Source organism: Leptinotarsa decemlineata, unplaced genomic scaffold, assembly GCF_025532065.1.
Source record: "Leptinotarsa decemlineata unplaced genomic scaffold, Ldec_3_MD MMD2_P_RNA_scaffold_11, whole genome shotgun sequence".
In the NCBI taxonomy this organism is placed as follows: Eukaryota; Metazoa; Arthropoda; class Insecta; order Coleoptera; family Chrysomelidae; genus Leptinotarsa; species Leptinotarsa decemlineata.
In genome coordinates this window covers 6,960,332-6,973,409 of record NW_027412525.1, presented here as the reverse complement: position 1 = coordinate 6,973,409, position 13,078 = coordinate 6,960,332, and the positions used below count along the sequence as shown (strand labels likewise).

General features: G+C 36.5%; 1 protein-coding gene across 1 annotated transcript in view; it reads left to right on the top strand.

Annotated features, from left to right (window-relative positions):
* Positions 1-8,555: 8,555 nt before the first annotated feature.
* LOC141480556 (uncharacterized) overlaps positions 8,556-13,078 on the top strand; it is a 285,808-nt gene continuing 281,285 nt past the window's right edge. Inside the window, exon 1 of the mRNA XM_074170706.1 lies at positions 8,556-8,867. Within this exon, the coding sequence (XP_074026807.1) occupies positions 8,713-8,867 (155 nt within the window). The 5' untranslated portion in view covers positions 8,556-8,712. The remainder of the gene's footprint in view (positions 8,868-13,078) is intronic.

Below are 13,078 nucleotides of genomic sequence, written 5' to 3'. Positions count from 1 at the left end.
TGGTAGTTCATAGAGGTCCCACATACGATACGCCAACTTGATTTTGGCATTCAGACCGCTTTTGTTTATTCTACTCAAAAGTTTGAGCTTGTGTTTATCATCTGGTACAATATGACTTATTTTCCATTCGATTTTATTTATTTCCAAATCAGCATCAACCTCACCTATATATGAGTTCTTGAATGATCGGGCGATAATCAAAATCAATTCCTGTTTAGCATTCAAGATACTTTTGTTGTAATCTTCAGCAAAACCCATCAAATATTTCAGTGGTAGTTTTCCACTAAAAACATGACTGTTTGTATCCAAGATATCTTGTTTCGATTGTGAAAGTCCCCAGCTAGATGTCAATAATGTGTTAGCATGTGATTGTCCAAATGATATCATGGTTTTCATTGTAGATGTTATCCCAGGTTTTCTAACAACAGCTACTTGTTCACCACCCATTTCGTAACGAATTTCATCAAAGAGAAATGCAATTGCATTATTCGAGAGATAGCATGTTTTCGCTACATCTTTGGGGGTGAATTTACCTTCTATGTAAATGAAGCTCTCGGCAATATCTGTATAACATCTTGATAATTGATTGCAATTCTGATTTCATTCGAATTCCTGAATAGCGGTGATCCATAGGGCTTATATGTGTGCTCATGTAAACTTATGAGAGAATGATCGAGCACTGGTTCATTGAATATATTCATTTTTTCACTGTTTGTTTCGAGCACCATTGTTATTTTCTCACTTTCAATCCAATCGATTTCAAAAATTTAAGATCACTCACAGACAGAGCGTTATGTGCTAACTGTTTAGCATACACTTGTGGAATGAGCTTCTTTTTATGCACACCTTTCTTTTTGATAGTGCAACTCGTTTGGGATTGTTCAATGCGATTTTGTCTATTGTAAATGAAACCCATAACAACAGTTATTCGATTTTCTTCAATTCCAAAATAATGAAAATCTCTTCTTCACTTCCAAAATCGATAAGGTTATTTTTTTCATCCAAAATACGCACTGTAATGTTGTGAATCAATTGACGACCTTCTGGACTGACAGGCATATATATAATACTGTGTGGTTCTTTAGTAAGATTGTAGCCAGGTTCAACATCAATATCGAATGAGAAAAGAATGTGGGATTCTTCACCATTTATATATGAACCAGATATTATATTGCAATCTAAGCGGATAAGTCTCACAGTTGTAATGTTTATTGGTAATGATGATTCATGTATCTGATTTGGTGGAAATATTCCATGAGCGAACCCCATCATTTCTGCTATAGAATTTGGATGTGCCAGATCAATTTCATATTTGGATCGCATTTCACATTTGAACGTATTATTATTGGCGTGTAGATAGAAAATATCATCATTTGGTTTTTTATCATGAAACAATCTGAACATGATATGTTTCTGTATGACGGCATTGATCTCTTCTATTTCGTAAGCACCACATAGAATTTCAATTGTCAACTTTTGGGGTATCGATGAGTTGTCATTACTGATTCTAAAACTAACTAAGTTATTAGCTTCAGTTATATTATTGATTGTATTGCATCCATAGAATCCCAAAAGTCCTAATCCATAACGACTGTTCCTATCCAATTCAATTGGTGGAAAAAAATCCGCACTCAAGACACTTGTCCCGACAGCTTGTAGCTCGAACTCTCGTGACATGACTGATGAATATTTTGAAACACATTTCAATTTATTATTGTACACAGCAACAGCACATTTGAGACAATTTACACTTTTTGGAAGGTGTTGTATTGTAATAAGTATCATTTTTATTGATACCAATATTCACATCCTTTATATCACAAATACAACACATAGATTTTCGAGGTATAGGACCATCATTAACATCCGAATCTGAATTTTGATCGTGGTGTTGCTCATAACAATATCTATGTTTCATTATATCGATGTCATCTTGCAGATGCTTAGGCGACTTTTCCCAAACATATGCAATCTCATGTGCAACACATGCAAGTATCACTTCCTTAGGCATATTTGCAAGCATAACTTTATCCATTTTTTTCAAGGTACCATATTTTGAAAACATTCTAAGTGAAAACCCCATTCCCTTGATAGCCTCCCGATCCAGTTTTGGTGTTGAATCCATTTTTATTTGGAAAATTATTTAGAGAGAAACTGCAAGCACAAGTGACCACAGAGAACTGTATTAAATTTCTGTTGTCGATCATAGTTATATTTGATTTTTACATTCGAACATTTTCGAAAGAATCGAGTCAATTCCTATCGAAATATGTGACTTCTTTCCAACATTTTTTATATGCCACCCAATGTGTTCCTGGTCCACTTATTCCATCTAAATTAACAATAGCTGTCTCGTTTTGTTTTGGACCTGAAGATGGTAATCTATCACGCATAAAAACACCACGAAAATGTGGAATTTTCATTTTTTGTGCATAATAACTGAGATCGAGATCAGTAAGAGGCCTCTGAGGTAGGGGTTCAATTAGTTTTTTGTTTTGTTTGTGGCTTTGTATGGTTTTAAATATAGTCCTAAGCCTTCACGGTATGGTTTGAGATATATTCCACTTCCGCATTTGCCCAATGCTACAGCATTCATGGTTTGATTGTGGCGATTGACTTCCATTAAAGCCGCTCTGCTGGCTTTTGCTGAATTCACGGCCTTGGTAATACCAGCAGCGGCTACCGCTAAACTCCCTAGTGCGGATAGTCCAGCAAAAATTGGTATCAATGGCAAAAGTCCACCGATCTTGGGAACAGGAATTATCCGTATTGTGCAGATTTTCTTCTTTCCACCGACAGCTTTGAGGTATTTACGTGCCGCCTGCAATGACACAGTAATTGCTTTTTTGCTATTAATCGTCAAAAATTGATCCCCACCAGCTTTCTTCAATACATTTCGCACTTTATGGACTATCTCAGCACCAAATGCAACTTTTTTAATTTTATTTTTCTTCGTTTGTTTCCTCTTACATTTTTTCTTATTGGTACTACAACCCATGCCCATATGTCTTTTCGCTTTCATAATGTTGGTGACAAGTAATGCAGCTGCTCTTTCCCCAATACTCGCATCCTTCGATTTAACCCTATCCCAAGCGCTGTATTCAAGTTCTTTGTCGGCTAAATGTCTTGCTGCAAGATCGGATGGATGCTTAGAATATTGAATATCGTGTTTTTTGCATTCAATATCTAATTTATTGATTCCAGGATCGTTACGAGCTAAACGTTGTTTCAATTTTGTACCCGGTCCACAGTATTGATATCCTCCGGGTAGATGTAATTCGAAAGGAAGTTTGTTTATTAAATCATTAACAAAACCACAACCTCTTTTAATTTTACGATCACTTTCAATACGTCCGTATCGTTTGATGGTACACATTGAAATGAATAAGCTAATAACATTTATATAGTCTCCAACCACGGCACGATGCGCATTGTAAAACAGAAAGAAAAGTTTGCTATAGATAAACTAGATGAGAAATTTGGGTGTGGATTGAATGGACAAAGGGTATTCAGACATGGTCCACTACTTCCATCATCAGTTCGAGGACTCATTATAGGACGTTCAAATTGTGGAAAGACGAATGCAATGATATCACTATTAACACATCCACAAGGACTGAGATTTAGAAATGTGTATCTCTATTCAAAATCACTCAATCAACCTAAATATCAGTACTTGCTAAGTGTTTTGGAACCTATAAAAGGATTGGGTTTTCATACATTCAGCAATAATGCAGAAATAGTGGAACCCTTCGACGCTAAGCCTAATTCTGTTTTCATTTTCGATGATGTGATATGTAAAAAGCAAGATATTATTAGATCATATTTCTGTATGGGACGTCATAAGGATGTTGATTGTTTTTATCTAGCACAGACATATTCACGGGTACCCAAACAGTTAGTGCGTGACAATACCAATTTCATTATAATGTTCAAACAAGATGAGACGAATTTACATCACATTTATTCAGATCATGTTTCACCCGATGTAACATTCAAACAATTCCAATTGATGTGTGTTAAATGCTGGGAGGACCAATATGGATTTCCAGTCATTAATAAGGATAGAAAAATAGATGAAGGTAGATATCGCAAAGGATTCGATAGTTTCATATACCCATGATCTTTTTTTGAAACTTATTCGATCACTGAATATTGTAGAGGTCACTTCATCAGCGGATTAAGCTTTAATTTAAAAAAGGGCATTATGAATACAAAAAACGATTCTGAAAATAAAAATAATGAAATGAATTTGAAACGTCAACTAGTCAGGCAGAAATTCAACTCTATCAAGAATGCTAATATTGAAAATCGTACGACACTTGAAAGATTGTATGAGCCCATAATGAAACCATTGAATGTTTTATCATCAAACGCTACTTCTAAATCACCAGTGTTATCACCAAATCATGGAACTGTTCAATCTACTTCAAATTATCCCATGAGTACTCCAATAGGAAGAAAACAATCTTTTGGTAGTGTATCATCTGTGAATAGTGACACGAGCACACTTCAAGACGATATGAGAACAACTCTATTCGAAACACCATCATCGTCCCACATCGATTCCTCGGATCCTGACACCTCACCTGATATGAATGAAAGTGGTGAAGATGTTTTGATGAAACATTTGAATAATGTAAAATCTAGAAATCCAGCATATGATAGAACATTTGGCGTACGTATGGATCCTATTACACAAAAGCTGAAAATGGGAAGTCTAGTGGTGCATTTCAAAGATGGAAACATTTCATTTTGGGATGCTAATAAAGTGAAAAAATATGAATGCGCAGGTAGTCCAGAATTGTATGATATGATCTTTTTGAAGAATCCACAAGATGTTGATAGTGAAGAAACTCGTCAAGTATATTCCAAAATATTGAAAATAACGAATGCTCTATATAAACAATATCATCTGAAGAATGGTTTCAAAAATACAAATTCTAAAAAATTTCGTGAAGTTATCAAACCTCTATTAGACTCACGACAATATCCAATAAGAAGTAGAAGTAAAATTGGTGGAGCACTCAAACGAGTGAAAATGGAGAAAATATATAATTCTGAACCTGTGAATTATGTGTACTGGAATTCACCGAAAGAGTTAGTTGCTCGCCTACGACTATAGGTAGCTTCAAAGTCAGCTGGACATACCGGACATGATAATGAAATAATTTCAATAATTGAAGAATTACGTGAGGAAGGTATAATATATTAATATATATCTATAAGTAATGATCATTGTCACATCATCATTCAGTGCAGTAACATTATCACTTTTTTTCCTCTTTAATCATATTGAAATAGAATGACGAATGAAATAAGTGATATCAAACGACAAGTTGTTAATGAATTACATAGACCTGCAAGACGTAGTCATCTGTGCCTTTACAAGACGGCATTTTGCTTTCCTTTTCATTTCTCCAAACCGCTGGAGTGGACTGAAAGAAGATAGCGGTTCAGCTTTGAAATCACTCTCCATTTCTTTAGGAGTACATTTTGGCTTCCTCTTCGATCTGTCACTTTTCGTTGCGGGTTTTTTCTGTCGCACAACACTTTTGGATTCTTTCTTTTCTTTAAAGTCAGTGACAATCGATGAAGATGCATTAGTAACCTTCCTCTTGATTGTTCTAGATTTCTTATCAACACCAAGAGGAATGGTAGATGAAGAGTGTTTGAGTGATGATAATTGCGAAACAATAGGATTTTCAATAATAATTTGCCCATTTGGTTCCGGCACATCAACAAAGTTAACGAAGTCGTTAATATCAAAATCATTTATCGAATCTTGGCTCGATAAATGTAATACTGGAATATTTTCAAAATCAGTCTGATCGATATCAACAAGTGGTGAACCATCTTCAGCAATCAATAGCGGCATAGAGCTCATGATAATGATTATTAAGGTCTGAGGAATGATATGTGATAGCAATAGAATGTGGATAGGAAAGGTGATGTAGTTACTGAGACCTCACCATTTATAGAAGAAAATAAACTAGCGCATGCGCTCTTTCATCAACTGGCACATGCGCTCTTTCACTAAACTATTCACGCATGTAACAATCTTAGTCATTTAAGAGGAAAACTTTGTGTTGCATGCATGTAAATGTGAGAAAATAATACAAATAAACTCAATATATATATATATATATATATATATATATATATATATATATATATATATATATACATATATATATATTTATTAATAATAGAGGACAATAACGATAATAAAAAATATTAATATGTCTCTGTGGATGTGGAACGTTCTTTGACTCTATTCCTCAATATTTGTTGCTCATGCGTCAGACACCTACATTGAAAAAAATGAATTCTCCTATTTGGGTAGAGTTGACCAACCTTCTCAAACAGATCCCAAGTACTTCTACATGTATTGCATACATGATTCCAACAATTCATGGAATATGTATCACAACGCAAACAACGTTGTAGTGGAGCTGGAACGGCAGCACAGGTACCACAAATATTTCTACAGACCTATATTATTAAATATTATAGGTTCAGAACACTTCAGACACTGTAACTGTTGTTGACGATTATCCGATTTTGTTCGCTTCGGCGGATGAGAAGGAGGCGATAGTTGAATCCGCGACACACAATCACTACACATACCAGTACATGGATTGATTGAATCCTTAGGTCTACTTATTTGGCAAAAGTAGCACACAATAGCCCCTGCAATCATCATTGGGTAGACACACACTTTTGGTTTTTCATTCCACTCTTTTGGAAACGGCATTTTACTAATTCGATTAGAAATATTAAGAGATGACTTACAGAAACTCTGAATGCTCTCTCCTATACCGACGATCTCTATTTATACAAATCAACATCATGTGAAAGGATAGTGGGATAACTTCTCCTTCTCTTCCACTCTAAACGAGTCAAGTGGGAGTCGCACTACCACCACTACCTATATAAGTCGAATTGCAAACCTAGAGTTCATTCATTCACTCTGCATCTGTGAGAAAACGTTAAGATGAATACTCAAAAAATAGTTGCTGCATTAAACAGAATATCTGCTATTGATACTAATATAATTGGATAGACGAGACAGATGATGAGGATGTCAACATTCGCTAGAGGAAGTGATACTTGAAAAAGGTGTTGGAGTTGAAGAAGGTGTTGGAGTCGATGAAGTGGAGATTGACCTTGAAGTCAACGAAGTTGAAATTGAGGCTGAGAGCGATGAAGATGAAGACATGGTCGTTGAGCTAGTCGTGGATGGTGAAGGTGAAGTTGAAGGGGTTGTAGCAGACTCATCTGAAGGTGATAGCGCTTTGAGAATCGGTCACCGAATGCTCAACATCACCGATACCTTAGAAGATACTGCCGATTTATATTGCGTGATGAATGCGCATGTGCAGATCGAAACGATTGATGGCAGCATAAAAAAGTTATGTTGGTGCTGTTTCCGATTTTATTCAATAAGGAACAATAACGGTGGCTGGTATCAACACGTTAATATCCACGATACGGTCTCTATGATGGAGATGGGTCAATATTGGTGTGAGACATGTGAAAGACCGCTTACGAATTTCACGAGAGTATCAGCTTGCGTAATATGCAATAATGTGAAACCTGTGGCAGAATAACCCTGGACCTATTGGTCAAAAAAAACAACAGCCCTTTTCAGGGCTACATTATTCACACAAACAGTAGTTAGTTGTATTAGTATTCATAGATTATATGACAAATGAATACTTTGACTAATAAAAAGTCTAAGTTGGAAATTTGTTAGTCTTTGAATATCTATACATTATATGACAAATAAATTACTACTTTGACTGAAAAGTCGAAATTTGGAATTTGATAGTCATTGAATATCTATGCATATGATGAGTACTACTTTAAATGAAAGTTGAAGTTGGCATTTTGTCAATCATTGTATGCATATAATGATGAATACTTTTACATACATACATTTTGTTTGAGACCATAATGTTAACAATGGTATGAACCTGTTTCTGTTTGAAAGTATAATGATAGCTCTGAAAAGAGCTATTTTTTTTTATTGTTTCAGTCTTCAATTGTAGCCCTGAAAAGGGCTGTTTTTTTATTAATCCATGCAATGGTATGGACTAACGCTCCTCATCATCATCGGAAACAATGATGATTGTATCATCGTCTGAATCATCTGTATCTGATGATATACTGATGATGTCATCCTCATAATCATCTGAATCAGACGATATACTAATGACATCATCATTAGCATAATTATCTAGCTCGTTATCCTCTAGATCGTCTAACTCATTGACATCCATCTCTAACTCTGCCTCTACTTCCTCTTGCATACCTTCTTCCATACGTGCCGGGAAATCATCAGGTAGATCATAGATACGTTGCAGCATTTGTGCAAAATTTGTACTGAAATGATCGAACGTTGAATCTATTCCATGTATCTGGATGGGGCCTGTACTCGTCATAGAATACTCTGGTACACTCATCGGTAGGTTAGGGTCATACATACGTTAGGTTAGGTGTTAGGTTATGTTAGGTTAGGTTTCACGGCGCGCGAAGCGCGCCGGCGCGGTGGCCTCATTACGCTCGCGCTGGCGCGCGAAGCGCGCCGGCGCGAGCGTAGCGAATTGGGGCGTAGGCCGCGCGGAGCGCGGCCCGCTTTCTTCCCACCATTGCTCACCCCGCCCACTTCCTATCATTTCTCGCCCCACCATATTCCAACCATTGCGCATGCACGCCCCCACCTCATTTCCTCCACTCCCAACGATGTTGATACCCCGAGGAGCACGTTCCTCTACATTCAGTACGACAACTCCAGTCATCCAGAGCAGTCCAACCATACTCAACCAGAAGCAGTGTACTATACGACGAGGAGCTAAGTTTGAGTAAGTTAACAATGTACTTTATTTTTTTATATCTACTAACTTTGTATTATTTTACATTTTCAGAATGACATCCAACACTCAGGAATTAAATAACGCTGTGGCATCCATCATGCCTATGACAGAGCAGGAGAAGGCATCCACTTCGCGAGTTAGGTGCAGATCTACCAGCTCTGACTTATTCGAGGAGGAGGAAGTCAGGCCTGTGAAGAAGGTTTGCCAACGACCTGCAGCGGGGCTTGGTCCTATTCCTAAGTACCGAGCTACTTGCAATAGGACTAATCCTTATGCAGGTAGTTGGTCGACCGCTCCAAAGAGCTTAAGGCTCTACCCGCAGCAGTAGTGGAACAACCTAGGGCGCCTTCTCCGGAGGAGCCACCAGTCGTATTGTCCCCATCAGAGGAGGCTCCCATCGTATTCACTCCGTCGGTGGTGCCGCTTTCGCCGATGCTGGCAACACCGGTGACGAATCCTGAAGTGTTGGTGCCACAAGTGCGACAGCCTATCGGAGAGGTTAGTGAAATGTTGGACAGTTTTCTACAGAGATGTAAGGAAGCAGAACATGCTTCTCGATCTAGTGAGGCCGCGTTGGTTAAAAGGAAGCGCGAAATGGCTGAAATTGTTAACCGACGGAGGGAATTAGAAAAAGAAATGGCCGAACTAGATCGGAAGTATGCATCTCTGGAGAAAAAGTGTTAAGCAGATACCTCTTCGATAGAGACTTATAAAAAGTTAGTGACTTTCATAAAAACTTTCCCATAGATTAAGTGTAGTAAGATTAGTTTTAGGTTAGTTAGGAATATTTAATTGAGATAGTTTTTTGTAATTTAAGGAAATAAAAATAAAATAAAAAAAAAGAAGTGAAATTAAGGGTGTACATTGTTTTGGTTTGGTACACATTGAACAATGCGATGGTTGGAGCATTTTTCTTCACTTCGTCTTATTATTATTTCCTTTTTTTTATTTCAATTACAAGTTCTTCTATGCAAATACCTCACATCAATTTTTGTGTTCTCTAATCTCTTGTAAATAATCTCTTGGGAAGAAAATATGTTTCATAATGAAATCAATAAGTATATTTCATATAATTTATATAGGATTTTCAATTTTCTCTTTCATGGAATATAGCTCATGTCATTTTTGAAATTCATTCCCACTTAATCCCCTCTCCTCCCCACTCCTCCCCCACTCCCTTTCAAAAGTATAAAAGTAGGAATTATCGGTTGGAATATTCAGTTGATCAGCCACCTTCAACATGGAACCTGATTCAACTACTGAGCCGTACAGTGACCCAGCGCATCAACATCCTTACTGGGCTTCTATCCATGAAGATTTCGTTACCTCCACGACGGCACCTCACTCGATGAATTATGATAACATAATTTATGATGATCGGATACAAGTGCTTCACGTTACTGGAACCGATCAAGCAGACCTGTCTGATGGGAATTATCCAGATCCCTATGATTGGCGGAATGATTACGAATGGGATACACAGTCCGGAAACACAGACGACGACAGCGATGACGATGATGACGGTGACGCTGACAATGAGTCCGATGATAGTCCTCCACCATCCCCTATCCTGATTGATGAAGTCCTGAATTCAGACGATGATATGTAATCGTTTCCTCGTTTCTCCCATCCTTTCTATTCCTTTCCTTTCTTTCCACGGAGTACACACTTTTTGGTTGGTGTACACGAGGCACTGCGAGGTTGGGGCAGTGTCTTTTTCCCTCTCCCTTATTAGTTTTTTTATAATAATCACTCAGAGTTTCTCATAATAATAATCACTTAGAATTTCAAGAAAATTGTCATTCTTATTGCTTTCGAATTTCAAAAACTGAATTGTTCTACATTTACACTTCACCCCCTCCTTTTTTTCCCAATATAAATAAAGCATCAATCCCAGTTCTATATCATTCTTCCACAATGTCGAGTGTTGATTCCACCACCGAACCGATGAGTGTACCAGAGTATTCTATGACGAGTACAGGCCCCATCCCGATACATGGAATAGATTCAACGTTCGATCATTTCAGTACAAATTTTGCACAAATGCTGCAACGTATCTATGATCTACCTGATGATTTCCCGGCACGTATGGAAGAAGGTATGCAAGAGGAAGTAGAGGCAGAGTTAGAGATGGATGTCAATGAGTTAGACGATCTAGAGGATAACGACCTAGATAATTATGCTAATGATGATGTCATTAGTACATCGTCTGATTCAGATGATTATGAGGATGACATCATCAGTATATCATCAGATACAGATGATTCAGACGATGATACAATCATCATTGTTTCCGATGATGATGAGGAGCGTTAGTCCATACCATTGCATGGATTAATAAAAAAACAGCCCTTTTCAGGGCTACAATTGAAGACTGAAACAATAAAAAAAAATAGCTCTTTTCAGAGCTATCATTATACTTTCAAACAGAAACAGGTTCATACCATTGTTAACATTATGGTCTCAAACAAAATGTATATATGTAAAAGTATTCATCATTATATGCATACAATGATTGACAAAATGCCAACTTCAACTTTCATTTAAAGTAGTACTCATCATATGCATAGATATTCAATGACTATCAAATTCCAAATTTCGACTTTTCAGTCAAAGTAGTAATTTATTTGTCATATAATGTATAGATATTCAAAGACTAACAAATTTCCAACTTAGACTTTTTATTAGTCAAAGTATTCATTTGTCATATAATCTATGAATACTAATACAACTAACTACTGTTTGTGTGAATAATGTAGCCCTGAAAAGGGCTGTTGTTTTTTTTGACCAATAGGTCCAGGGTTATTCTGCCACAGGTTTCACATTATTGCATATTACGCAAGCTGATACTCTCGTGAAATTCGTAAGCGGTCTTTCACATGCCTCACACCAATATTGGTTCATTTGGATTATAATCCGGTAAAAATTTATTGTTTGCTTTATGTTTCCTTTCACTACATTGACTTATTCCACCACGAATACTTTTTTGAAAGAAGTGAACCATATCAATATCAGTTAGTAATTCCAATTCAATATTAGTATATTTCAACATGGCATCCCACGATAATCCGGGTGCAGTGAAGTATTGTGCCGGATCCAATTTATATTTATCAACAGATATATTTCTAAAGTTTTCAAAAATGTCACATAATAGTAACACATCTGACTTTAAATATAAATCAGAGTATTCACCCAAATCCTGACATTCGAATAAATTCCAAACAAGTTGAGCTCTCCCATAATCATTATCTGATATATGTTCACAATTGAGTTTATCATAAAATTGATTTTTGGTTGGAAGTCTTGGATAATTCAGTTTTTCGATGTCATCAACAAAACTATAGGGAAATACACCTTTCTTTCTCATCAAATTGAAATTTTCAATTTGTGGGAAATGTTTGCGCATCTCGATACACTGATCAGATGTTAAATTTGCACCTAAATTCTCCAAAGAACTAGGCATGAATCTGAAACTATCAATGAATCTCATTTTCAAATAATTCTTCTTCACCCTACCATCTTTATCCGTATAGGAGTGTGTAAAGATATGTTTTGTGAAAGATATATATTTCTCATTAGTTTGTGGGATGACATCCACTTTATCTTTGTTTTTATACAATTCCTTTATGAATAAATGACAATCATATCCACTGAGATTGTGAAAAATTATAGGAATGAAATTTGGCAATTTAAAATTCAAATTACAAGATGAATGAGCAGCAGGGGACCTTTTTTTTCCTGTGAGGTGACAATGATCCCTCACTTTGACTTCGCCATCATTAAATTGTTTGGAACAAATGCCACAGTTTGTGGCAGAAGCAAACTGTTCCTCTTCCTCAGGAGTTTGTACATCCATAGGAATAGGAAACCTGAGATGATTTTCATAAATATTTTTCAAATCATCTTCGATTTTGCTAACGAATTTCTGGGCTGCATCCACACCCCTATACGAAACAAATTTTGATGAATCATCATTGTATGAACATTTAATCAAATAAGCAAATGAATAAGGCTCATGTTTGAATGTCTTGATCGAATACGAGTATTCAGGATTTGGTTTAGTGGTTTGAATCGGCTTCAGTACTGATTCAAAATCGGCATACACTACAAATGATACCTTCATTCGTTTCTCAAAGTTTTCAAAAGTTAGTATATTTTCAGGTACCGTTTTCCCATATTTATTGACTTTGAAATTGGTT